Source organism: Pelodiscus sinensis, chromosome 14 (genome assembly GCF_049634645.1).
Source record: "Pelodiscus sinensis isolate JC-2024 chromosome 14, ASM4963464v1, whole genome shotgun sequence".
Lineage (NCBI taxonomy): Eukaryota > Metazoa > Chordata > Testudines > Trionychidae > Pelodiscus > Pelodiscus sinensis.
This window is the reverse complement of record NC_134724.1, coordinates 37,694,562-37,720,501: the sequence shown is the minus strand read 5'-3', so window position 1 is coordinate 37,720,501 and position 25,940 is coordinate 37,694,562. Positions and strand designations below refer to the sequence as shown.

The window sequence follows — 25,940 nt, the reverse complement described above, 5'->3', positions numbered from 1 at the left end:
TAATGGGGGGCTGCTTCTCAGTTCCATCCCCAGGCCTGTAGCCTGATGGAAAAGCTGAAAGTAGCTGCTGAGCAATGGCTCCTCCATGTGATGCTGGCTTGAAAACTGCTCTGGGGCCACAAGGCGTCTTGTCATTGCGTAGGTAGCAATGTGTGCTGGACGAGGTAATTGAGATGTGTGGCATTTGGACAGGGCAGTGCCGCTATTTCTCCGAAGGCTGCTCTTTGTATGGGATTAAATATCAGTACTGCTTTTGAACAAACTCAGTTTACCACAGAAACACAGGCTGTGTCTACATTGGCATGATTTTGCGCAAAAGCAGGTGCTTTTGCGCAAAAACATACTGCCTGTCTACACTGGCAGGGAGTTCTTGCGCAAGAGGCCAGTGTAGACAGGCAATATGAATTTCTTGTGCAAGAAAGCCAGATGGCTAAAATGGCCATCAGAGCTTTCTTGCGCAAGAGAGCGTCTACATTGGCACGGATGCTTTTGCGCAAAAGCATATCTCTTGTGCAAAAGCACATGCCAGACGCTCTCTTGAGCAAATACTTTAACGCAAAAACTCCTGCGTTAAAAGTATTTGCACAAAATCTTGCCAATGTAGATGTAGCCACAGGGTAAACTGAGTGTGGATGCCTGGTTTTGAAATAGGGAGCAAGGAAGCTATGTGTCATTGTTATCAGGGGAAAAACAGAAGACACTTAGGGGTTTGCCAGCTCCACTTTGCCCTGGACGTTGCCTTGTGACTGATTAGTCATTCCTATGGCAGTAAGGACAAGTCACACTCCATGGGCCAGCCACATCTGTTTTGCTGCATCGTGATGTTTAAACTCTCCATTCCGTCCCAAGCAGCTCTCTTCCTCACTGACACATTGTTTGCACTATTCTTCTGTCATTGCAAGGTAAAGAGACAACAGAGAGCCGTCTTTCAGCTGAACCGACGAGCTTTAAGGCAGTGGGGATTACTACCAACAGTGACAGCTCAGGGCTCCTTGAAAGGCTCCCCTGACAAGTGAGATGAATGACGGCGTCCCATCTGGAATTACAAAACCCAGACAGTAGCAAAGTGGAGGGTAAAGGTGGGCAAACAGAGGCTCAATGCATCCACTGGGGGGGTATGTGTGATTGCTACCAGTACAGTGTGGACACAGCGGTGCAGGCTAGCCACAGAGACAGCGCATCCTCCTTGCCCTGGAAACAGGGGAGCAGGCGGGCTCTGTCAGCCTAGCAGCGCCAGGTGCCCTGAGCACAGCTCAGCGCCTAGCAGTTGGCCCCAGCCCGAACAAGGGGCTGGTTGATGTGCAGACGGAAAGATGGCACACCCTGACGTTGTGTGGGCCAGGCCCAAGGGGCTCTGACCCCTGCCCACCCTGGGGCATGGGGCTGAGCCAGGCCCTGGGCGGGGTGGGGCAGGCCCTGGGGTCTCTGACCCCTGCCCACCCTGGGGCATGGGGCTGAGGGGCTGAGCCAGGCCCTGGGCGGGGTGGGGCAGGCCCTGGGGGCTCTGACCCCTGCCCACCCTGGGGCGTGGGGCTGAGGGGCTGAGCCAGGCCCTGGGCGGGATGGGGTTGGGGACTCCCCAGATGCCCCCGCACAGGCCCTGAGGGGGCCCCTCTGAGGGCAGACGCCTGGACTCCCCTGCCCCGCCCCCTCCTGAGAAGCCCCGCCCCCTCTGGCTGCCGCTCCGCCTTTGTCAGCGAGCGAAGAGAGGGGGTGTGGTCACGGGGCCTGTCACCTGACCCGGCTGGAGTCACATGACCGGTGCCGGTTGCCATGGCCGGAGCGGCGCTGCTGCTGCTGCTGGCGCTGGCCGGGCTGGTGCCTGCGGGCGCCGTTTGGCCCCGGCCCCAGCTCATCCGCCAGGCGCCGGGCGGGGGCCGCTGCCGCCTCAGCCCCGACCGGTTCCGCTTCGGCTACGCGCGCTCCTCGGCGGTGGGGCCGGGCTGCGCCGTGCTGGACCAGGCCTTCCAGCGCTACTGGCGGCTGCTGCGCCAGGCCGGCCCGCGCGCCACAGGTGAGGGTGGGGGGCGCTGCCCGTGGGGGGAGGGGCAGAGCGCAGGCATGGGGGGGGCGCTGCCCGTGGGGGGAGGGGCAGAGCGCAGGCATGGGGGGGGCGCTGCCCGTGGGGGGAGGGGCAGAGCGCAGGCATGGGGGGGGCGCTGCCCGTGCGGGGAGGGGCAGAGCGCGGGCATTGGGGGGGGGGCGCTGCCCCTGCGGGGAGGGGCAGAGCGAGGGCGGGCTGTGGTGAGCTACCCTAGAGCGGGTTGTGATCCCACTCCACTAAATGGGCCCCAGTGGGTGCGGCCCCCTTCACTATAATATTCCCAACGCAGGTGAGGGGCTGGCAGGCTTGAAGCATCTTGCTCCCCAATGGTGCAGGAACTCGGCCGGAGCTGGGGTCCCTAGGGCTCATTCAGGCTTGGGGGCAGCAGACATCGTGCTTGTGCCCCTGGGGATGCTTCATATTGCTCCCTCCTTCCTGCTTGGCCAGCACCAGTAGCACTAACTCCTTGTGCAAAGTGGGGGGCAGGGAGAGCTTGCCCCATGTCAGTGCTGGGCATTGAATTCATACCTGTCAAGGGGCTTCAAATTGTTGCAGAACTCCAGACCAACAGCAATATTTCTATTGCCTTTTTAAAGGGAGACCTATAGAGACCATGCTTTGAGCACACATCTTCCATTGCAGTCTTTGCAGGACTAGCTACTTGAAATAAAAAAGTATTACAAACATGCTACTGGCTTGGTGACTTCTGATTATCGGACTGAAGGAAATGGAAAGAGTGTGAGTTGTGACACCAGATTGGCTTACCGCACTGGATGGTTTATGATGTGACTGTATTGAGTAACCAGTACCCCTCTTCCTGTCAGCTGGGAAACTGCCGCCTTTAGGCAAGGTCTCTGCAAAGTGTTTGCATGTCTGGTTATGCAAAGTGAACGTGCTGGGCTAGCTTTTGGTTCCAGCAGCCAAAAATGAATGCTTCCTGATGGTCTGCCTATCTTGGCTCCTCCAAGTAGGGTTTACAATTAAAAATTAACATATGGTTAGCGGGTAACAAATGAAATCAGGTGGTGATTTTTATATCACATCTGTGGTACATGTCCTATAATAGTTCAGGGATCATCTGTATTCTAACACAACTTTTTGTTTATAGTGAGGCCTGGACTTCTTGGGCTACTACAACACTGATCTGTAGCGGTTGTCCCACACCTACTACATGCCAAAAGCATGTTAGCCTAATGTTGGCAGACAGCTGTGTGTGGGTATGCTTAGAATTGCATGTGTGTGGGTATGCTTAGAATTGCATGTATGGGCCCAGGGAGGCAGTTGCTTTTCCCAGCATCATACAAGTAATGTACCATTTGTTTCTTTAAATATCCACATGACTGTGTCCTGTCTTCTAAAAAGCTTAAAATTGTTACACTCTGTACAAGATGATATGCTAGTAAGCAGAGCGCCAACCTGGGCTCTTCATTTACAGAGAACCAAAACATATGCTAGGGTGCTGGAAAGTAGGTGGCTGCAACTCTTCTAAGGGATCCCTTCTGTGGACTCATACACTGGATTCATGTGAGAACAAAACTGGCTAGTACTAGTGGCCAATTGGAGTCTAGCAGCCCCACTGATAGATTGTAGACACACAGAATGAAAATAGTACCTAGCGTTTACATCATGAGTAGCTCTTAAAGTGCATCACAATGGATGTCAGCAGCATCCATGTTTAACACATGGGGAAACTGAGGTAAAGGAAGGTGAAGTCCCTCCACCCAGCATTACCCACTCAGTTCCAGAACTGGCAATAAAACCCAGATCTCCTGATTCCTATTCCAGTGTTCTCTGTGCACCAAACAGTTACCAATTTTAACATAGAACTAGAAACACAAACAAAATCACCCTGAGAGCAGGTTAAATGTTTGTAGCAGATATCCCAGTCCTTACTGTGAGACAAGCTCAGCAATGAGTGGGCAAACATCCCCTGAACGTGTATAGATAAAACTCAAGCACTGTCAAACAATACACTTCAGATTGTTTAAGCAAAAGAAACTTGCTCTGGTTTATTAAAGTCAATGATTAGCAAATTCTCTCCCCCTCCCCCCCCCCCCCCTTCTCCCCGCTTCCCCAACAGCTGAACAAAGCAGTTTCTCTCCCCATTTCCCTTGCCTTGTCAGGTCAGTTCTGTCAAACACCGGCAGACACCAGGGCTGTGTCTAGACTGGCAAGTTTTTCCGGAAAATCATCTGCTTTTCCGGAAAAACTTGTCAGCTGTCTACACTGGCTGCTTGAATTTCCAGAAAAGCACTGATGATCTCATGTAAAATCATCAGTGCTTTTCCGGAAAAACTATGCTGCTTCCGTTTGGGCAAAAGTCTTTTTCCGAAAGACTTTTGCGCAAAAGGGCCAGTGTAGACAGCATAGTACTGTTTTCCGTGAAAAAGGCGATCGGGGCTTTTTTGCGGAAAACCGCGTCTAGATTGGCCACGGACGCTTTTCCGCAAAAAGTGCTTTTGCGGAAAAGCATCCTGCCGATCTAGACGCGCTTTTCCGAAAATGCTTTTAACGGAAAACTTTTCTGTTAAAAGCATTTTTGGAAATTCATGCCAGCGTAAACCTAGCCCAGGGCTGTGTCTAGACTGCATCCCTTTTCCATAAAAGGGATGCAAATTAGACACATCGCAATTGCAAATGAAGTGGTGATTTAAATCCCCCCTGCTTCATTTGCATAAACATGGCTGCCGCTTTTTTCCGGCTCGGAGCTTTGCTGGGAAAAAGCACCATTCTAGATGTGGATCTTTTGGAAAATAAAGCCTTTTCTGAAAGATTCCTTATTCTAGCCTAGTTTATGCAAATGAAGCAGGGGGGATTTAAATCCCTGTTTCATTTGCAATTGCGATGTGTCTAATTTGCATCCCTTTTACGGAAAAAGGATGCAGTCTAGACACAGCCCAGATTCCCACTTTCATTGGCAGTCCAGTCTTAATTCTAAAAGTGGTGATAAATTAACTAGTTTGTGAAATATAGAAAAAATCTGAACCCTCAGGGTGTATCTATGCTGCATTGTAATGAAATAAGATATGCAATTTGTGTAGCTCAGATTGTGTATCTTATTTGAATGTTATTTCAAAATAGCTTATTTTGTCAGTTTCTAAATCAAGCGCTATTCTTAAATGTCCTTTGCTCCTTGTAGAATGAGGTTTGCAGGGACATTGGAATAGTGAGCCTGAAATAACGGCCTTGCTGTGAAGATGCGGGATAGCTTTTTTGGGATACTCCAATGTAGACATTCCTCATTGCACTCCCATCAGTATAGGATGCGGCTGTTGAATTGGTCTGAATGTTCTGTTCTGAACTGCATTCCTTCCTTTTGCATATGGGACTCAGGTTGCCTTACAAATATCAATGAATTAACCTGCCTTCTTAGCCCAGGAGTCAGTGCAGTAATGTCATCCCCATTGTACAGAGGGAGAAACAGGCGGAGCTATCACCTCAAAGGCATTTAGGTGCCCAACTGCCTCTGGGAATCTGAATGTCAGCAGCTTTCCCAAACTCTCAATGATTTGTAAGTGTGGGAACACAATCCAAAGCAGTCCTCCATCCTAGTACTCACATACTAGCCCGAGATGGCTCTTGGGTTGGACATGATTTGCTAGGGTTAGGCTTTGCAGCCTGACCACCTAGTGACTAAGTCTGGCCTCAGGGTTAGTCCCAGGTAGGCTGCCAGTGCTCTATTTATCTGCACGTCTGCAGTAAGGACCAGGACAGCACTTCCTGCAGCTCCCCTTGACTAGCCCAGGAACAGCAATCCATTGCCAATGGCAGTTGCAAGCGGATGTCCCTGCGGATGAGAGGCAGCAGCGTGCGAGGTGGGGAGGCAGGTGGGAGCTGGTAGACATGAAAAGCGGCTTTCAAGCCAGCTCCCATGCGTATCAGCTCCTGCCTGTCTCCCCTCCCTCCCCTCTGCCATGTGTAACCACTAAAATGTCAAGCATTTACAGAAATACCCGATAGCTAACATCCCTAGTTCCAAGTGTGAGTGTGTTCTCTGTCGCTTTCTCCTTGGGTCTCTTGGTTTCTTTCATTCTCTTCATATCCCACTCATGATTTCAGTTCTACTCTACCTTGCTTCCTGCCCTCTCACTCAAGGCTGTGGGTTGTGGGGGCTGCAGTAGCTATATCATAGAACTGGAAGGGACCTCAAGAGGTCGTCCAGTCCCCTGCCCTCACGGAAGGACCAAGCACTGTCTAGATCATCCGTGACCGGTGTCTGTCTAACCTGCTCTTCAATATCTCCAGTGACGGAGATTCCACAATCCCCTTGAGGCAGTTTATTCCAGTGTTTAACCACCCTGACAGTTAGGAATTTTTTTCCAATGTCCGACCTAAACCATCCTTGCTGCAGTTGAAGCCCATTGTTGCTTGTCCTATCCTCAGAGGCCAAGGAGAACAACTTTTCTCCCTCCTCCTTGTAACACCCTTGTAGATACTTGAAAACCGCTGTCACATCCCCTCTCAGTCTTCTCTTTTCTAAACTAAACAAGCCCAATTCTTTCAGTCTTATCACTCACGTTTTCTAGATCTTTAATTATTATTGTTACTCTTTTCTGGACGTTCTCCAATTTCTCCACATCTTTCTTGAAGTGTGGTGCCCAGAACTGGACACAGCACTCCAACTGAGGCCTAATCGATGTAGAGTAGAGTGGAAAAATGACTTCTCGTGTCTTGCTCACAACTCTCCTGTTAATGCAAAAAAAGCAAACATGATTCTGGGCTGCAACAGTTTTAGATCTCTCAGCTCTTTTTGTTTTTAGCACAGCCCTCAACATGCTTGCTTGCTGTTTGAAGAGCTGCTGGAAGGATTCTCCTGCCATGTGTTACCACCTCTCAAATGCATCCTTATCCTCTTGTCCTCTCTGAAAGCCTGTTCAAACAAACACACTTTGCAGCCTGGCCTGGAGCAGATGGAGGTGTTGTTTCACACTGTGAGGACTGTCCCTGAGAACGCCCTCCCAGCAGGAGCTCCGATCCACGCAGGGGGTTGCCAGCTCTGGGTGCCTTAGCTGATGGCAGCTGTCATGGTATCGGGTTCCAGGGGTGAGGTTGTCCGTGGAGATTCCATCAGAGCTCGGTGCTTTCCTTACACAACCCACTTGGCACTCACCTTTGCATGCTCCCTGGGAAGTCGGGGCAGTGGTTTTCAGTTATCCCTGGGACAAGGCGCCTTGGCTGGTGGGTGTCCTGCCAGCTCTCGCTCATCACTGAGCAGACAACTCTTGCTTTCTGGCAAGGTGGCTTAAAGAACAGCTGGTGCCTGATGGAAAATTCTCAAAGGCCTTTTCATTGGAAACAATCCTGCCATTATTGACTCAGCCTTGGATTAGCAGAATCACGGCTATTGTTCTGCACTCAGAGAGAGCTGTTTATAGCCTGCACTGGGGGTGGGTCACGCCTCCCTATTGGCCTCCCTCTGCCTACTCAGAAAGTTCATCTAAAAAAAATCCCTTCTTCTCCTGACTTGGTTCTCCACTTGGCTGGGCTGGGAATTGCTGGTCCCAGGAAGAGTCCTGGCGAGAGCGAGGCCCTACCTCTTCAATTCAGTGGTGGGTCTTTCTCTCCAGTAGTGGGGGCGTGTGAAAGGGGCTTTCCCTGATACCCACAGGGATTGGGTTTCTGCTTTGCCCAGCCCGGGCAATGTGGCAGCCTTTGCTAGTGACCTCCCCATGTCTATCAGTCTGCAGCCTGCCCCTTCTCCACATAATGGTTTGTCCTAGAAATATCATGTGTGGTTCTTTAGATCCTCTCTGCAGGCTTCAGCTCCCAGCACTCGGTCCCTCATGCAATCTGAATACCAGGTAGACCCGAAGCCATGGAAGTCTTAGTCTCTGTAACCGACATGTGCGCTCTCCTTTGCATCCTGTAGCATGTTGGTCCCTTCAGCCATGGTGCGTTGGCTCTGGTTGTCCCCAGGAGTGTTAACCAGTGGTATTGGTTAAGGTGGGCAAAGTGTGAGCAGTGCCACCGGGCCTGGTGGGCAGCACCTCCTGCCACTCTAGCTCTGAGCTAATAAAAGAGAGTTCTTCTTCACACAGCGCATAGTCAACCTGTGGAACTCCTTGCCAGAGGAGGCTGTGAAGTCTAGGACTATAATAGAGTTTAAAGAGAAGCTAGATAATTTCATGGAGGTTAGGTCCATAAAAGGCTATTAGCCAGGGGATAGAAATGGTGTCCTTGGCCTCTGTTTGTCAGAGGCTGGAGAGGGATGGCAGGAGACAAATCGCTTGATCATTGTCTTCGGTCCACCCCCTCTGGGGCACCTGGTGCTGGCCACTGTCGGCCGACAGGCTACTGGGCTAGATGGACCTTTGGTCTGACCCAATACAGCCATTCTTATGAGCTCCCTCTGAGACTGGAGTAGCTGACCATGATTCCCAGTAAGAGCTATGCATTATGGGCCCTCAATTAATCCTCCTTGAGTTTGCTTTGGACAGCCCCCACCCTTTGCTCGGCTTGGCCTAGCCTCTCCCATTGGAGTCAGTGTTTTTGGCCGGGACTCCAGGGGGAGCAGAGTTAGGCTGATAATGGGTGCTTGGAAAATCCTGCCCCATATCCAAACCAGGCTCTGGATTGTAGGGAGGAGTGGTCAGGGCTCACCTGCAGAGCCACCAAGTGCCCCTGTATCCTCTCCACTCTTTAATGTGCCTGGGCGTAGTCTCCCCTGACCCCATTGCTGCTTTGACCAGACACACACAGGGAGGCTGATCAGTGGGCAGTTTCTGCTGTTTTCACTGGATGGGGCCCGGTGATAAGGGCACTGTGCACTCTGAAATGCATGGTCATCTCTCCCCTCGGCGTTTGGGAAGGGGAGGAATGCCCTGGGGTCTGGTCTCCATCCCAGGACCCCGCAGCCTCACCGCTGCTCTCCAAACAGGGTTACGCTAACCAGAGTGTGTGAGCTGGTGAGTGTGTGGACTCTGGTCTCTTATGTATCCCCCCCACTGCTACGATTGTGTTTAACTGGTGCGAGTCAGTCTAGCCAGTCTGGTCTCTCTAGCACTGAGGGCAGACTCCACTGGTGAGCGCGGCCCTTCCTGCTCAGGTGGCTTGTTAGTGATCAGCCCCCTGCTGACTCTCCTAGGATGGCCAAGGCAGCGCTCACCAGGTCCTGACTTCCAGCTGGCGGGGGTAGCGTGGGGGGGGGGCAGCGTGTTACTCGTGCTTCCGTTGCCCTGGAATGAGACTCAGGCAGCAGCCTAGCAGGGGTTCGGCTGGCTTGGTTGTTTGCTCTTGTAGGAGAGGCCTTTGGCTTTGGAGCTCGCTGTCCACTTGGTCTGACGAAGCCCCTGTCTCTGCTCTACGAACAGGCAGCATCCTCCCCTCTCTCTGGATTAAGCCTTGCCCTTGCCCCAAGGACAGGGCAGGGCTTTTCTTGGCAACTGGAGCAACGGTAGCGTGAGAGTCCAAGCTTTGTGGCCTTAGTTAGACTGGCTGTAGGGATTCTCTGGCCAAGCCTGATTTGCTCTGCCCTGACCTACCCCAAGTGAGCAGGGACAGGTCAGCACGTCAGCAGGTACCTTGCAAAGCTGGGCTGGGGCGGCATTTGGGTAATCCATGTTCTGTGTGTGTTACAGAGGATGCGCGCTCCTGGGAGCCTCTTTGCACGGAGCTGCTGGTGTCTGTCGCCACGCCGCATTGCGATGGCTTTCCCGACATGGACTCGGTGGAGAGCTGTAAGCATCAGCCAGTCGCTCAGCGAGAGCTGCGCTAGCTGGCTCAAAGATCTTGGCCAGCTTTAAGCCGGGCGGTCATTGGCTGCAGCCAGAGAGCGTTGCCGGGAAGCTCTGGACGCAGGGTGTACGTGGCTGTGCAGAATGTGCCTGCCTTTCGGAATAATGGCCCCTGTCAATGAGACAGTTAAAGCAGGAGTCTCCTATTCCCTGGAGCCCACAGTGCTGGGGACCTATGGTCCCCCTGGGTCACTGCTGTGGAAAACATCAGTACTCTGTCTGTTATACCCAGGTGCCCAAGTCCTGCCTCACTGCAAGCAAGTGGCTCTGTGGGAGTGTGGGACTGTTGGTGGGCCTACAGGTGTCCAAGCTATAGAGTACTCTCTACCCTTGATCTCCTGGCAGATTGGTGGCAGAGCATTTTGACTTGAGCCTGTGTAAATGGGAAGGCTAAGGAGGGGATTGGTTGTATCTGGTTCCTGCCCATCTTCCATTCTTGCAGAAGTCCCCCTTTCAGTCTCCTGTCTGTTGGTGCACGCCCGTTAGTGCTGGAGTCTCAGGAGTGCCGAGGCACTAAGCGAGGCGGACGGTGAGGCTTGGACTCTGGTGGGCTGGAGGGTCCCTGGGGAAAGCCATCCAGAACTTAGCAGCATCCGCCTCAGTCCAGGCCCTGGCACCAGGGAGGGCTGGGTCGGCGCTGCTAACAGCCCTGTGGTGCTGTGTTTCAGACAAGCTGTCCACGTCTGAGGAGCTTTCGCTGCTGTCTGCAGAGAGCGTCTGGGGAGCCCTCCGAGGTGAGGCTGCATTTGCTGCTTGTGGTGCCTGGCCCTAGGAATGATTTTGGGGGACCCCTGCTGCTGCCTCTGCTCCCTGGCCCACCGGCTGGAGCATCATCCTGCTCCAGCGTGGTTGTGAATTGGGCTCCGCTCCTTAGGGAGGACTCCGCACCCAATGCCTGACTCTATCTGCTTCCCGCAGGCCTGGAGACCTTCAGCCAGCTGGTCTGGAGAGACGAGGCCGGGACGGTGAGTGCACACACATTGATGCCATGCAGGTGGGGGTGCGCTGCCCTGCCTTGCTGCGGCTGGACTGCCAAGTGCCATCCGCAGCCCAATGGCGGTGCCCCTGCCCGACCCTCCTGTGCCCCGGGGAGGCAGCTAACACTGCTGTAGCGCGTGTGCTCTCCTGGGGACATTGGGCTGTTTGGGTATTTGCTCCAGGCCTTCCCCGGCGGGCTGCTCATCTCCCCGGGGCCCTTTCTTGCAGTTCTACCTCAACAGGACGGACATCGTGGACTTTCCTCGCTTCGCCCACCGGGGGCTGCTGCTGGACACGTCTCGCCACTACCTGCCTGTGCGGGCAATCCTGGAAACGCTGGTGCGTGCCCGGGCATGTGCCCCGCCTTGCTGCCAGGCTGGCCAGCCTCTGCTGTGGGCTTGTAGGCAGAACAGTCTGGCTGGCCACTCCCTTCTGTGGGATAGCTGGGGGCTTCTTGAGGGCCTCTGGGTCTGGGCCCGGCAGTGGCTGCAGCTGTGTTTGACAGGGCTGCGGTCAGATGGTTCCTCCTAGCCATGGCCAGCCCCTGCAGCCAGGTACAGCTAAAGCGCCATGGCAGCGCTCACGGGCAGGGAGAGGAGCTCCGAGTGAAGCTGCTTGGTGGGTTTCAGCCAGAGCACAGAGAGGGGGGTGGATCGGCACCAAGGACAGATGCTCCGAATGGTGCACGCTCCTGGCTTGCTGTCCTCCTTAGGCGCCTTGCAGGGTTCATTCCTTTGGGAACTCGCAGCTGCCTCCTTTGGACTGTTTTCGTTCTCTGTGTGGATGAGATGGGGGGGGGAGAGTGCCCCGCAGACACCCCCTCCAGCTTGCAGCAGGAGCGCTAGTCCTGCGGCTGATGGTTCTGTGCTTGTCCAGAAAGAACTGGGCCTGAGGGGGGTGTTGGATCCTCTGTAGGTGGTCCTGGGAGTTAGGCTGGTGGTATCTTTCCCCCAAGCCTTTCCCCTCACCCTGAGGCTAGTGCAGGATCCCCTAGTATTGGCAGCACAGTTACTTGACTCATTTCCTCCTGTGAACACGACTTCACAAGTGTCCAGGGCAGAACCTCTTACCAGTGACAGCGTGTAAAGCCCCCGGGACTCAGATACCAGAGGGCTGGGGGTGGGTATGGCCCTGTCCTGACGACCGGCACGTGTTCAAAGTAGAAGTCGAGTGGGAATCGATCTGGGTGTCCGGATCCTTGTTGGGAGGCCGTGTGAGCGCACGGGGTGGGAAAGGCTGGCCGAGTGCCAGAGCAGGGCCCGGGCGTGCTTCTCTGAACCCGCTTGCTCTCTTATGGCTCCCCAGGACGTCATGGCCTACAACAAGCTCAATGTGTTTCACTGGCACATCGTGGATGACCCCTCCTTCCCCTACGAGAGCACAGCCTTCCCGGAGCTCAGCCGAAAGGTAGCGCTCCCTGCGCAGCGCCCTGACCTTTGACTGGCTCCCAGAGCGAGGCCCAGGGCCCCTTCGCCTTGTGGGCCACCACGAGAGCCGGTGGGAATCCCCCGTGTCCCTCAAAGCCGCGTGGGCTCGGTACTGTCCTCTCCCGGTGGAGGTGTGTCTGCCTGTGCGGTCTGTGTGAAGGGGGCTCAGCCCAACTGCTGCCCAGCACCTGATCCTGTCAGCAGCCCTGTGGGAGAGACTGCCGCCCCCTGCGTGCCTGGGCTGTGTGCTGCCGGGAAAGATCAGGTTTGAACAGAAGCCTGGATCACCCGTGAAATGAGTCCAGCGGCTCAGTCCAGGCCCTTGACAATATTCGCATCGCTGAATTGCAGCACGCATACGTGGCAGTGAGGTGTCGGGACCCAGGGCTGGGATAGCAGGGCAGGGGTGGCAGGGCAGGGGCCATGCTGTGTGGGGCGGGGGTGGCAGGGCAGGGGCCGTGCTGTGTGGGGCGGGGGTGGCGGGGCAGGGGCCGTGCTGTGTGGGGCGGGGGTGGTAGGGCAGGGGCCGTGCTGTGTGGGGCCAGGGCGGGGATAGCAGTGGGGTCTGCAGGTGCAGGGCTGAGCCATGTGCTCACTTTACCTGGCGTGACAGGTCGCAGCCGAAGAGCAGCTCTCTCTGATTTCAGCCTAGAACGGGAGGAGCACTGTGGGTGACAAGCCATCGCTTCCTTGCTAGCAGCTGAGGGGGTGGGGTCCAAATCCTTGGGGCCAGGTCTGGGTCTCCTGGGGCAGCGCCCCATCTTCCTTCACTCACGTGACTGTCTGATGTAAGGAGGAAACTTGGGCACTTCCCGGAAACCTGCTGCTCAGCCTGGAAACTGCAGCTGGCCGGGAAGTTCCCAGCCACACGTTGGCCTGCAGGGGCAGCACAGAAAGCCCTATCCGGCTCCTTCCCCCAGCCCTGCAAAGCCGTGTGGGCAGGGACAGGGGCCCAGCTGGGAGGAGGCAGATCTCGGCGGCCTCTGTGCCCAGCACAAAAGCTTTCCGGTCGTTACCCGTTGCTGGGGCCGGGCCCGGGCCCGGGGCCTTTCCTGTCAGCGCAGCAGAGAGCTGACCAGTGCCGAGGGCTGCTGGGGGGCGGGGTGGGTCTAGATAGAGCAGGAGGCACTTGATTCTTTTGCCCCCCCAGGGGGCTTACAATCCCGCCACCCACGTGTACACGGCGAACGACGTGAAGCTGGTGATCGAGTACGCCCGGCTCCGGGGAATCCGAGTCATTTCAGAGTTTGACACCCCTGGCCACACCCACTCTTGGGGCCCAGGTAAGGGACGAGGCCAACCTGGGCACAGAGCAAAAGGTGGGCTGGGAATTCGGGGGTTGTGCCCAAAGGTGGATCTCAGCGGTCTAGATCTCGGCACAGACACCCAGCTAGACCTGCGTGCATCCCCCTGTCAGTGACTGCTCTCAGCAACCCTCCCTGCGTGTCTGGTGGGCTGAGGATGTAGCCAGGCACGGTACAGAGGTGCTGTCTGTGCGCTCTGTCCTTGCTCCTCGCTCCTGATCTATAACACTCCTTGCTGCCCCATCCCGGGCCCACGTCGCCTCTGCCAGTGCACCGCCACATGCCCCTGCTGCCTCCATGAGCATTTGTAAGGGGGAGGGGAGCGTGGAAGGGCTGTAATCCAGGGGAGGCCAGGCCCAGTAGGAGCACACAAGCTTGGGGCAAGGCGAAGAGAATTCCAGCTGCTGGCTAGTCCATGCTCAGTACTGTGCTTTCCTCCGGAAGCCATGGCCATGCAACGCTTGCCTTTCCCCACGCAGGCGAAGAGCCTGGGCTGGAGGGCTCAGGGTACGTCCCCTTCCCCTCCCAGCACCCAGCTGCCCGCTGCAGCGCAGCCACAGCATTCTCAGCCTTGCTTGGCAAACTTGAGGCTGCCCAACCCAGGCAGTAAGCACTGGGCTGGGAGTCCGGAGGTCTGGGCCTATTCCCAGGTCTGCCTCTGACCAGCTGGCTGACCCTGGGCACGTCCCTTCCCTTCTCTAGGCCTCAGTCTGCTCCGTCCATGGGGTGATGGGACATACCCCACCGGTGCGCTAGGATCCGGGGTTGGGACATGCTTGCGGGGGTTGGGGATGGGTGTCACCGAAGCATGCGATGGGAGAAGATGGAGTCAACCCACAGCTGCCTGTCCTGGGCGGATGCTTTGCTTTCTCCTCTCCCTGCCCCCTGGCTTGCTCTGCCTGGCTGTCCTGTCCGGTGGCCAGCGTTGGGGAGCAGCAGGCGGCTTTGGCCTGCCAGTGGTGGCACATAAACTCTTCCTTACGGTGTTCTCTGGTACTGACCCAGGTGCTCCAGGCTTGCTGACGCCCTGCTATGCAGGCTCGGTTCCCTCTGGGTCCTATGGGCCGGTCAACCCCACCCTGAATGCCACTTACTGGTTCATGAACGAGCTCTTCAGAGAGGTCAGCTCCGTGTTCCCAGACTTCTACCTCCACCTTGGCGGCGACGAGGTTGACTTCACCTGCTGGTGGGTTGTGCGCCTTGGCCGCCGCTCGGCGGGGGCGGGCCAGCAGGGACAGGCTCTGCGGGGCGAATGGCCATAGGCCGTGGGCGCCGATCACTGGAGGTCTAGTTACAGCGGTGCATAGAAACCCCAAAGGAGATTGGCTCCTTGCTGTGCTAGGTGGTGTACGTAAGCCCCAGGGAGATGGAAAGGAGACACGGGGGGCAGGGCAGTACTGTAACTCCCCTGCACAGAGGGGGAACTGAGACACTGAGCCATTGGCTAGACGCAAGGTGAGAGAGATGAATGCTGAGCCCTTCCCGAGACGGTTGTGGGGTTGCATCCTTCGGGCCGTGGGGGTGATCCCTCCCCGCACTGTGGCGTGACTCGTCCTCAGCACGGCCCCAGGGCGCAGCGTGGCCTGTGCGTTCATATTGCTCCTCTCTCGGGCGCGCAGGCGGTCGAATCCGGAAGTCCAGGCCTTCATGCAGAAGATGGGCTTTGGCCAAGACTACACCAGACTGGAGTCTTTCTACATCCAGAGGTGAGGCGCACAGCGGGGCCTGCAGGAGCAGCACTGCAGTCAGCAGTGTCCTCATGGGCTCACGGGCCCGCCCCACCACTCTGCCCCGGGAACTCCCACCCCACACCAGAGCTGGCACCTGCCTGTGGCCCACCACGCCTTGTCCGGAGACCTCAGCCCAGGTGTGCAGGGCCCTGGATTGTGGGTGGGGATGGGCTGGGGGCCCTGCTTAGGACCAGTCTTGGGATGGGGAGGGAGAGAACCAAGGTAACGTCCCGTCTTGCTGGGAGCGCCTGGCCTAGGGAAGGTTCCTGTCCAGACACAGCTGGGGGCTCGGGCGGGACTCTCCTTGGTGCCAGGGAGCTGGCCCTGTTGATCAGTGCTGCTTCTCTCCTGACTGCAGGCTCCTGGACATTGTCTCTTCCTACGGCAAGGGCTACGTGGTGTGGCAGGAGGTGTTTGACAATGGCGTGAGGGTGAGAGCCGTTCCCTGCCCCGTAGCCATGGGGCTCCAGTCATGCCCTGTGCCCCAGTGTGGCGCGGGATTGGGGGGCCCCTGTGTGTGTGAGCGGGGGGATACCTGCTCACTGCATGGCCTCTTCCTGCACCGGGCCCGGGCTCGTTCTTGGCCCAGGGGTTGGTGGAGGTGAGGAATTCTCCACCCTTGCCCATTTGCTCTCTCTTGCTCCTGTGGCTTGGCCCCGGCAGGGCAGCCCTGTCCAGGGCGTGCTTCCCCTTTGGGCCAGAGCTCCCTTTGCAACCTGTGGCTGCCTGGTCACAGCCTGCTGGGCCAGCTGCTCGCTGGACCTGCTCCAGGCCTCACCCTGCGGCCTGCTGGTGGTGGGGGTGGGCGAGGAATACAGCCAGGGACTGTCACTTGCAGGAATGGCACTCAGAGCTGCCCCCCCAGGCTGAGGCTCCCTGCACCTCTCTCCAGGGCCCCTTCCACTCTTTCCCCAGCTGAAACCAGCCACTCCTGCCTGCTGCTGGGGGGGGAGGGAGTGTGCGGCGGCCACTCCTGCCTGCTGCTGGGGGGGGGAGGGAGTGCGGCGGCCACTCCTGCCTGGTGCTGGGGGGGGGAGGGAGTGCGGCGGCCGCTTCTGCCTGGTGCTGGGGGGGGGAGGGAGTGCGGTGGCCGCTTCTGCCTGGTGCTGGGGGGGGAGGGAGTGCGGCGGCCGCTTCTGCCTGGTGCTGGGGGGGGGAGTGCGGCGGCCACTCCTGCCTGCTGCTGGGGTGGGAGGGAGTGTGGCGGCCGCTTCTGCCTGCTGCTGGGGGGGGAGTGCGGTGGTCGCTTCTGCCTGGTGCTGGGGGGGGAGGGAGTGCGGCGGACGCTTCTGCCTGGTGCTGGGGGGGAGGGGGTGCGGCGGCCGCTTCTGCCTGCTGCTGGGGGGGGGAGTGCGGCGGTCGCTTCTGCCTGCTGCTGGGGGGGGGAGTGCGGCGGTCGCTTCTGCCTGCTGCTGGGGGGGGGAGTGCGGCGGTCGCTTCTGCCTGGTGCTGGGGGGGGAGTGCGGCGGCTGCTCCTGCCTGGTGCTGGGGGGGGAGGGAGTGCGGCGGACGCTTCTGCCTGGTGCTGGGGGAGGGAGTGCGGCGGCTGCTCCTGCCTGCTGCTGGCGGGGTGGGGGGTGCGGCGGCTGCTCCTGCCTGGTGCTGGGGGGGGGAGTGCGGCGGTCGCTCCTGCCTGGTGCTGGGGGGGGAGGGAGTGCGGCGGCCGCTTCTGCCTGCTGCTGGGGGGGGAGGGTGCTGCTCAGAGAGGGCTGCAGCAGGGACTCCCCTGGGAGCGCTGTCCAGGTACCTGCCCTTGTTGCCATAGTAACTGAGCACCTCCTGCTGTTCCTGGATTTGTCCTCCTGGGAGGCTGGCAGGGGCTGCGGGAGTGGGGGGCGGGGGGGAGAGGGAGGGGGCCTGAGGTCCCGGAGACTTGCCTGAGGTCCTGGAGGAAGTCCAGAATCCCAGTCCCATGCCCTGCCCACCGGGCTGTCCCAGCCTCCCCCTTGGGCTGGGCACGTGGTAGGAGGGACAGCGGGAGTGCCATCCCTTGGGTCGGGCAGGGTCGGGGTGTCTCTGCCATTGCCAGGGCAGCAGCAGCTCCCCCCGTCTGCGGCAGGGTCCCCGGCTGAAGGGCAGGAGGCCAGCGTGTCTAGCAAGGTGCTCTGGGGGGCTCTGGGCTGGCCCTGCAGTGCTGTGTGCTGCAGATTGCCTCGGGGGCTCTCCTCTCGTGGTAGGCGAGTGGGGCCTGCTGAGCCCTTGCATGGAGCATCACGTGCGTTTCTGGGATGGGGGCCAGGTGAAGCCAGACACCATCATCCATGTGTGGCGGGAGAACGCTGGGGCATACCAGCAGGAGATGGCTCGAGTCACGAAGGCTGGTTACCGGGCCCTGCTGTCTGCCCCCTGGTACCTGAACCGCATCTCGTATGGGCAGGACTGGCAGGCGGCCTACGAGGTGGAGCCGCTGGCGTTTGAAGGTGTGTCCCTTGCCCAGATGGGCTGTGTCGGCCCCCCCTGCAGGGGCTGGCTTGCAGCCTCGCACGCAGCTGGCTGGCCAGGTTGTGATGCGGAAGTCCTGGCTGGTCCATTAACAGCGAGCAGGCCAGTTGAGTGCTTCCTTTGCTGAACCCAGCGAGCACAAGCGCATGTGGCCTTGGCTCCAGGTACAGCTGCAGCCTGGTGTGAAATGGTCAGACTGTCCCTCGGCATGTGGTGCTGACGGCTGCCATCCGGGCCTCCAGGGAGTCTCTGCAGCCCAAACGGGTGGGGCAGGCTCTGTGGCTGGAGGCGCTACCAGACTCCTCTCTGTGGGCACTGAGGGCCGTGCTCAGTGGGTCACGTTGTCTTCTGTCCTTTGTCATTTGACAGGCAGCCCTGAGCAGAGAGCGCTGGTCATTGGCGGAGAGGCCTGCATGTGGGGGGAATACGTGGATGTAACTAACCTGACGCCCAGGCTCTGGTAAGAGAACCCAGCAGCGAGGAGCTCTTCTCTTCTCACAGAGGTGACTTTCCTTGGCCCACTGTCCGCCCCACCGGGGGGAAGAGATTTGGGCCTGTGTCTCAGTGGGAGTGCACAGCTGGGGTGATCCCCGCGCTGGAGTGCTTGGCCCCCATCAGCCTGGATTTGTGGCTGTCTGCTGGCTGTAGTGCGGCCCCGCAGCAGGGAGCAGAAAGGAAGTGCCCCCGCTGTGTGAGTGCATCCCAGCTCTGTGCAGCGTGGGGCGTGCTCAGAGTGGGGTGCACTGGCAGAGCAGAGCAGGCAGCCGCCTGCCAGCTGCGTGTGAATCCTGTGGACATGCACTGGCCCCAGTGCTGGCTCAGAGGGCCCTTTGGAGATGAGTAGCTGGGCTTAGGGGCGCTGCAGAATACGGGGCTTTGGTCCTTGTGCCACCTCCATCTAATGGCCTTGTGCTGAACTGCATGGCCTGAATCGCTGACGGTCTCCAGCCCCCTCAGGCACAGCTAAGTGGCTGTTACCCTAGGCTGGACCCGGCGTGGTTCCTCGAGTGCTTGTTTTCCAAGGGCCTTTAAAAACCCCACCAGCTAAATGATTATCAAAATAAGAATGTAAGTGGGGCCAGCCCGAAGGTCCATGCAGCCCAGGGTCCTGTCTGCCCACAGGGAGTGAACAGAATCGGGAATTACCCAGTGATCCCTCCCGTTGCCCGTTCCCAGCCCCTGACACACACAGGCCAGGGGCACCCTTCCTGCCCAGCCTGGCTTATAAATTTTGATGGACCGATACAAATAGTTGTTGGCTTAAAATGGCCAGTGGCCTGCTCCTGTCATTCTCATGGCAGATGGCCCTGCTCCGGGCTCGCCAGCTCAGCTGGCAACGGAGAGGTGTCAGCTGGAGTTCTCTAGGCCCCGTGGGACTCATTACCCCCTCCTGGGAGGATGGCACTGGAAGGCGTATGTGAGGTTGTCATGCTACCGTCCCACTTCAGTTTTCTTCTTGCCTTCTCCCCGGGTGAAACTGAGCGAATGGGTCTCACTGCTGAGCGGTACGATCCCCTGGCCCTCAGAAGGACTTAGCCAGTCTTCCTGTCGTCAGTCCTCTAGCACCACTGGTCTCCCCCGCTCGACTTTCCCCTCGTCTCCACTTACGCTTTACCATGCAGGGGCGGCCTCTCATATTTTTGCTGCAAAACGTTACTGAAGGCGAGATCCTGGGGCGTCTGTTCTGCCGTCGCATCCTGTTCAGTCTGTGTCCAGGTGCGGTGGCCATTGCCACAAAGGTGTACACAAGCAGTGTGCTGTTCATTGGGGAACATCTGTGAGGAACCAGCTGGCAGGTTTCCTTAAGTATTCTCTGTCTCTCGGCTGCGGGCTGGCCTCTACCCACCTCCCAGGGTCTGTCTACGCTGCAGTCACTGGGTGTGTTTGCCACATGTGCACATGTACCCAAGCGAGCTTTAATATAGTTCGGTGCCAGTAACAGCAAAGCTAGGGCAGTGCTGGGCAGGTGTGTACTACTACTAAAGCCTTGTACTCCACGTGGAGCATAGGTCATCTACAAGTCTCCTCCACTTGGCTCTGTCCCTAGACAAAATCCGTCTGGCTATTCTGGGGCCGGCACTAGCTCGGTTAAAACTCACTTGGGTGGGCTGGCCTGAGCTGCAGCCATCCGGAGGTAGCACCCTTGGCAAGTGACACTCTGCTTTCCCAGTGACTTACAAGCACGAGTGGGTCAATGCTGCTAATTTGCCGAGGCGCCGGTTCGATTTTAAAGCTGAAACCAAACACATTGGATTTGCCAATTGAATAAATGTTCCAGCCACTCTTGGAACGGAACAGAACTCAGAAAAGCCCTTTCTGTTGAGCGCAGGGAGAAATCGCTTACTCAGTAACACCACGTCCTTTTCACATCCACCTTTACCATGGGACAGCACTTTGCCAGTCAGTGTGCTCAGTTGTTCTTAGCCAGACAGCAAGTTTATTATTTCAGCCAGAACCACCTAAGGATACAATCCACAGCCTTATGGTCACATTTAGATAGCAGAGGGGCCAGCATGTGCTGAATACAACATGCTGCTTATACAGCCATCAGTACAAATCACCAGCACTTCTTCTTGCGCTTCTAAGGGACAGTTACCAGTTCCCTAGTGTGTGTAGAGTATTTGTCACATGTCAGGTAACTGCAGAGAGCAAGGCTGAACTAGTGTTTGGTACGAAAAGGAGGAGATGAAAACATCAAAAGCGACAGCTCCGAGTTGTTAATCGAGGTTCTTTCGGGCCAGTTGTACATAGCCGATCTCAGGTTCCTTGGGGTCTCCCTACAAGGGGAGGTGACTCAGCTAGCGGGCTTTCAGGTTTTTAAGTAATACAGGCTCCGAAATGAAACCTCCGGCCTCCACTGTGCTGGGAACCCTGGGAGGGGAGAGCCTGCCCAGGCAAAGGGCTGGTCCAAGATGCATATCTCGTTGTGTATCTTGCTTCTGCAGCTTTTTTCAGAAAACTGAGCTGCCCCTCCTCCCCCCGCACTGCTTCCGGGAGTGTTGCAGGGGGCGTGGCTCTTGTTTCCAATTGGCGTCTGACAAACGAACTCTCAGTTTTCCTGCTGCTTCCCACAACAAACAGTAACTGGTGTTGGCTTATAACAGATTCGTTTGATGCTTTTTTTAATTGGAGGTTTTTGTTTTCTTCCTTTCAAGGGTTGTATTTCTCTATGAACTCCTACTGTTAATAGGGATTTTCTCCCCTTTAACCAATTTCTTTAAATATTCCAAAGCTATATCCTGTATAGGTGCTTCTGTCTGTCAGTGTTCTTTTTCCTCCTTGTTATTTGGAATTAGCATCCCTTCCAAAGTGTAACAACCCTTGCAAGAGAAAGCCAGCAAAATCCCGTCGAGTTCTGCTGACTTGAGTGGAGCGAGCCCATTCAGTTTCGGTTGCATATAAAGCATTTCACGTCCTTAAGGGTTTGCAGAACAAGAGAATGTTTTGAAGGAACAGAATAGATTAGCCACATCTGGAGAGAGTGATTCCTAAAGCAAGCAACTGTGTTGGGAAGTTTAGCCCACGGAGCCTTTAGTTTTCTGGGCCTTGCAGCAAGCTGCTATTTAAACTGTTTATTTGATTTACAGTTGCCCACCCAGAAAAAGTCTCCGGTACTTAATTGGCTCACAGGATGGAACAGATACAGATCCTGACTGTGTAGCAAAGCAAAGTGTCTTGCCCATCAGACTCCAGAGGAAGGAGTGTTCGTAGCAGCCAGCTAGTGAGACGGGGGCAGGTGCAGATCAGGAGGGGAACTTGTCTGAGTAACAGAGCTGTGCAGAGTTTGTTTCCTGTTTCTTAGTTCTGGGGGGTCTGAGGCTTCTCAGCCCCGTCTCCTGCATGCTGGGGACTGGATGCTGGTCTCATTGCTGTGAGTTCCTTCAGGAGGAACTGGCACATGGAACAGGCGGAAGGGTGGTAGCTTCAACCCTGCTTGTTCAGAGGAAATACGAGAGTAGTTGCTTTTCCCTTTTAAGGGTCTTGGGGACTAACAGTTATTCGTGATATTTAAGGCACGTTTGATATTCGACTTCTCATAACTCCCCTGCCGCCTCCATCACCATTCCATTTTTTTCCGGCCTTTGAGCGGCTTTGGTTCAGTTCAACCCTGTGTGTGCTGACACAATGATAGCAAAGCGTAGCAGCCTGGTAATGGTTCCGCACACCCAGGGCTTGCACCCGGAGCCCCCGTGCTCCTCCGCAGGTTAGTGCGTCCTTTCGGCAGACACCCCTGCATTGCTGCCTCCTCTCAGTCAGTTCAGAGGTGTCTGGGAGCTCATGCTCTGAGCAGCTCTCTGGCTCCCTGTGCAGAGTGACCCATCCCTGTGTCCTTTCTCCAGGCCGCGAGCAGGGGCTGTAGCTGAGAGGCTGTGGAGCAACGAGACGGTGAGAGATCTGCAAGACGCGTATGCGCGACTGGCGGGTTTCCGCTGCACGCTGCTCAGGTAATGGTGGCTGCCTTCGCTAGCTCCTTCCACCCGAGACTCTGGCTAGATGGGAGGGCAGGGGTTGCCGCTGGGGTGCGCAGGAATGGGCACCCCTTTGGAACTGCGGAGGGTCTGCAGGGAGGCAGGCTGTAAGTGGGAGCCAGGTGTTTCCTAGGGCCCTGGGATTATGCAAAGTGAGTGGTCAGGACCTCAGCTTGCCATCTGGGGGGCTGGCAGCACTTGGCACAAAGCTGCCAGGGCCGTGCTGCAGCATTGCCTCGGCGCTGCCTCCAGGACACGCCGGCACCGTTTGCTGGAGCGTGTGGCTTTGCCGTGCGGGTCTCCGTTGCTTAGCCTGTGAAAATCGGGCTCCTCCCTGGCCTTCCTGAGCCCTGACGTGTCATCAGATACCTCAGAGCTCCAGTGTCCGGGCGAGAGGCGACAGGAAGCCTTCACCTCAGCATGTCCCCTGGGCAGGGAGCCGAGGAGCGCCTCCCCCTCCAAGGTTCGACTACCCGGCTTCTGCTGTGACCTGTTCCATCTCCGTCTCTTCTGTTCCAGGCGCGGCGTCCAGGCGCAGCCTCTCTTTACGGGGTTCTGTGACGTCGAGTATGGTGGGTCCTGATTGGAGCGTGCAGCTGCCCCCACCCGCGCCGTGTGTGTCCGGACGAGAGCGGCGCCGTGTGCTCCAGGGCGTCCCCGTTGCTCTTGCTCTTGCAATGAGCCGGTTTAGATAGTTGCCTTTTTTCTACGGTTTGAATTTTAAATCCAATAAAGGAGGAATCCAGAGGGAGAAGGCGCCTCCCAGTCTGTGCCGGTGCCGGGGCAGGCTGCGTGAGGCTCCTGGCCGCCTGCAGGGCTGCGTGCTGGGCTCCAGTCGGCTGTTGCCCGGGATGCGCGGGGTTTGGCCCGTGGAATGGTCCTTACAAGGCGAGCCCAGGCTGGAGCTGCCCTCTTGCTTTGTAGTGGCCCATGCAGCACCCCAGGCCAAAGGGAGAAGCATTCGGGATGGACACCCGTGCCCCCCAGCAGGGGACCCTGCCTGTGCCCTGCACCCCACTCCTCGCGCTGCAGAATAGCTGCTCTCCCCTCTGCCTCCATGCCAGCCTCTGGGAGCAGCGGTCTCCACTCAGGGTTGGTCCCTGTCTTCGCCATGGTGCTGCTGCTGGGGCCAGGCTGGCCTGGCTCACGCTGTGGGGCCCAGCATAGCTTGTGCGTGGTCTGGGTCTGTCTCGGGCTTTGAGGGCACAAGGGGGTTAGCCAGCGGGGACAGGCAGTTGTAGGCTTAGCTGGCTCCACTTAGCTGTAACACCCCCCCTTTTCCTAGCGCGGACGCCCCATTGGTGTGCAACCCTCTCTCCAGTGCCAATGCGCAAGCTGCCGGGGATGGAAGAGTTTAACCGGGTAGCCAAAGAGCGGATGCCTGTTGGTGACCGTGAAGGGTTAAATTCTGCCTGGGGCTGCGGGCAGCTCCCGCAGCTCAACCATGTGACTGCTGAGAATCGGATCCGTTCCAAGGTTAATATTTGTATTCGTTGTTTCCATCCCTGCAAGCTGGAAGTGGGGACAGGCTATGCCAGGCCAGTTAGCCCAGCCCTTGCTTGGTCTGCATTTCCTCTCTCCTTGTCCCTGTGAGCCCCGGGGCTTGCAGCCCAGCTGTGCTTTCCTCTTCATGCCTGTCCCTGCTCCCCCTCCTGGGCGCTGCTTCTGCTCTTGCCTGAGTCTTGCCCAGGGCCGTTATGAGGCAATCATTCCAGCTTCCTCTCGCAGCTTCCCTCTTGCCATCTGCTTTTCAGGGAGCCCAAAGGGAGCTGCCCACCACTATTACGGTCCCATCTGGGCTCTCCCTCACAGGTCCTAATTTTCCAGTGTGCTGGGGGGCAGGTGTTCTGCCCCAGGTCCTCTCCGCCCCTTCACCTGCCTGTGCTCTCGCTGGCCAGCCCTTGGTGGGTGGGCAGCGTCAGGCAGGACTCATCAGCGTATCATCCTCCCAGGGTTTGAGTCCTGGCAGCGAGGGTCGGCCCACATTTCTCTTGGGGTTGATTAGATGCTCCTAGAGGCAGCGACCAGATGGGCTGTTCACTAGATGATGGCTGAGGCAGGACACCCGTCCCTGACGGCGAGGATCTCCTGGTCTCCATCCAACTGGCATCTGGTTCTGAGTTGACCGTTCTGTACTGGACAAGATGCTGCACGGTAGGAACTAGGGATGCCATGTCCCCTTTCAAAAGTTAATTAGTTACATGGCATGTTGAACCAGGTAACTGGAATACTGAGGGTGGGGGCTGCTCTGGCCAGGCTGGGCCATGCCCACTGTGCTACGGGCAGGGGCTGTGCCCTGGGAGGGGGCTGCTCCGGCTGAGCCAGCCACTGGTTAATCGGTTACCCTGGTAAGGCGAATGTGTACTGGGTAACCGGTTAACCCTTTACATCCCTAGTACGACCACTGTGCAGCTCTTCTTTAAATGAGCCAGTGCTGTGCTGTCACTTCTCTGCTACTGTTCACATTAGACGATTATTAAATTTTCATTAAAAATCTCCACAAGTGGCTGCGTTTGAATGTATTTTAAATCTCTAGTTCTCGAATGTGTTCTTAAAGGGAGAGTTATGTCTGCAGTCCTTCCTGCCACCACTAGGGGGCAGTCTTGGGAGAGCTGCTGTTTCTGTAGGCAAGTGGCTTTCAGCTCATGGTCCGTGGACCACTGGGAGGCCACAGAAGGTGGTTGTTACCGTAGAACGGTGGTTTTCAGCTGTAGGCCATGGACCCTGGCAGTCCACCATCTGTGTCTAAGCTCTCCAAAGAGGTCGTCACCTGCGTTTGCAAGTTTGTAGGGGTCTGCACAAGACGGAAAGTTGAAAACCTCTTCTGTAAGCGCTGCACGAGTTAAAGCCCAGGGACAGGGGGGGAACATTGCCAGGGGCCCTACATTGTAATATGAAATAGTGTAGCACATCCCAGCCTCCTCCCTCGCAGGGTGCTGCTGCCGGGCACCAGTCTGCCGGGGCCCACGTGGTGCAAACGGAAACAGCCTGAACATCTCATCTCATTTAAAGACTGTGGGAAATTAATGCACTGCCTAAAATGCATGTTGCTAAATACAAAAATCAAACCAACAGGAAACTGCTGTCTTCAAATAATGTGGGATTGTGTTGTGCAGCTTGTGCTGACTGGAAGACTTCCCAAACCAGCAATAGAAATTGGTGCCTTGTTGGCAGGGCCTTAACTAGCATGACCTATGTGGTAAAGATCAGTGCAAAGCAGTGTTTCCTAGTGGTTACAGTACTGGACTGGGACTCAAGTACCTGGCTTCTATTCTTGGCTCTGCTGCGGTCCTTCTGGGTGATATTGGGCAAGTCGCTTACATTGCTCTGTGCCTCGGTTTTCCCATGTGTAAAATGCCCTGAAGTCTAGGGATGAAAAGCAGTATGCAAGAGCTAGGCAGTAGTATTGCTTCTACGGGTGTAACTCTTCTAAACATCATTCAGCTTACAGAGAGCAGTTTTTTGGAACATCCAGAAAAAACGATTTTAAAAGCCATGTCTAACGCTCACGATTTCATCAGGAGTCTGGCACTACTTGGTGGTGTGTTTGAAGCCCTAGCTGCTGGAGTCCAGGGGTTATGTGAGATCTCCGTTTTCATTTCAAGCCCTCACTGGTACGAAGATAAGCTTGCGAACGTGACCCCAAGGAATACAAAGACCCCAACATTTCTTTGCTTTAAAAATCACTCATGACTTTTTTGGTGGGGTGGAGGAGAGTCATGGTTTTGGAATGCTTGAAATAGTTAATACTTGATTCAATACCTTTGCAGCAGAATACAGTGTTCTAATCCTTTCCATTGTTATGTTTAGGCT

General features: G+C 56.7%; 1 protein-coding gene across 3 annotated transcripts; it reads left to right on the top strand.

The window, feature by feature from the left end:
• The first annotated feature begins 1,741 nt into the window (after window positions 1–1,741).
• HEXA (hexosaminidase subunit alpha) lies at window positions 1,742–24,633 on the top strand. 3 transcript variants are annotated; one of them, XM_075897551.1, is made up of 14 exons: window positions 1,743–2,014; window positions 9,622–9,720; window positions 10,446–10,511; window positions 10,696–10,742; window positions 10,984–11,094; window positions 12,061–12,162; window positions 13,333–13,465; window positions 14,492–14,672; window positions 15,106–15,192; window positions 15,575–15,647; window positions 17,456–17,636; window positions 18,028–18,118; window positions 21,999–22,103; window positions 22,647–24,633. In XM_075897551.1, exons 1-14 carry the CDS (start codon window positions 1,774–1,776, stop codon window positions 22,708–22,710), a joined length of 1,581 nt encoding a protein of 526 aa, XP_075753666.1. In that variant the 5' UTR covers window positions 1,743–1,773; the 3' UTR covers window positions 22,711–24,633. The 3 variants fall into 3 exon arrangements, with proteins under 3 accessions (XP_075753667.1, XP_075753666.1, XP_075753668.1); XM_075897552.1 differs by lacking the exon at window positions 9,622–9,720 and having other exon boundaries at window positions 1,742–2,014; XM_075897553.1 differs by lacking the exons at window positions 1,743–2,014; window positions 10,696–10,742 and having other exon boundaries at window positions 9,688–9,720.
• The last annotated feature ends 1,307 nt before the right edge of the window (window positions 24,634–25,940 follow it).

Excerpts from the sequence above, each read along its gene's own strand:
- HEXA (XM_075897551.1), top strand. The coding sequence starts at position 1,774 with ATGGCCGGAGCGGCGCTGCTGCTGCTGCTGGCGCTGGCCGGGCTGGTG. Across the intron at positions 10,512-10,695 it reads CGTCTGGGGAGCCCTCCGAG|GCCTGGAGACCTTCAGCCAG; the intron begins GTGAGGCTGCAT and ends TGCTTCCCGCAG. Across the intron at positions 15,193-15,574 it reads GAGTCTTTCTACATCCAGAG|GCTCCTGGACATTGTCTCTT; the intron begins GTGAGGCGCACA and ends TCCTGACTGCAG.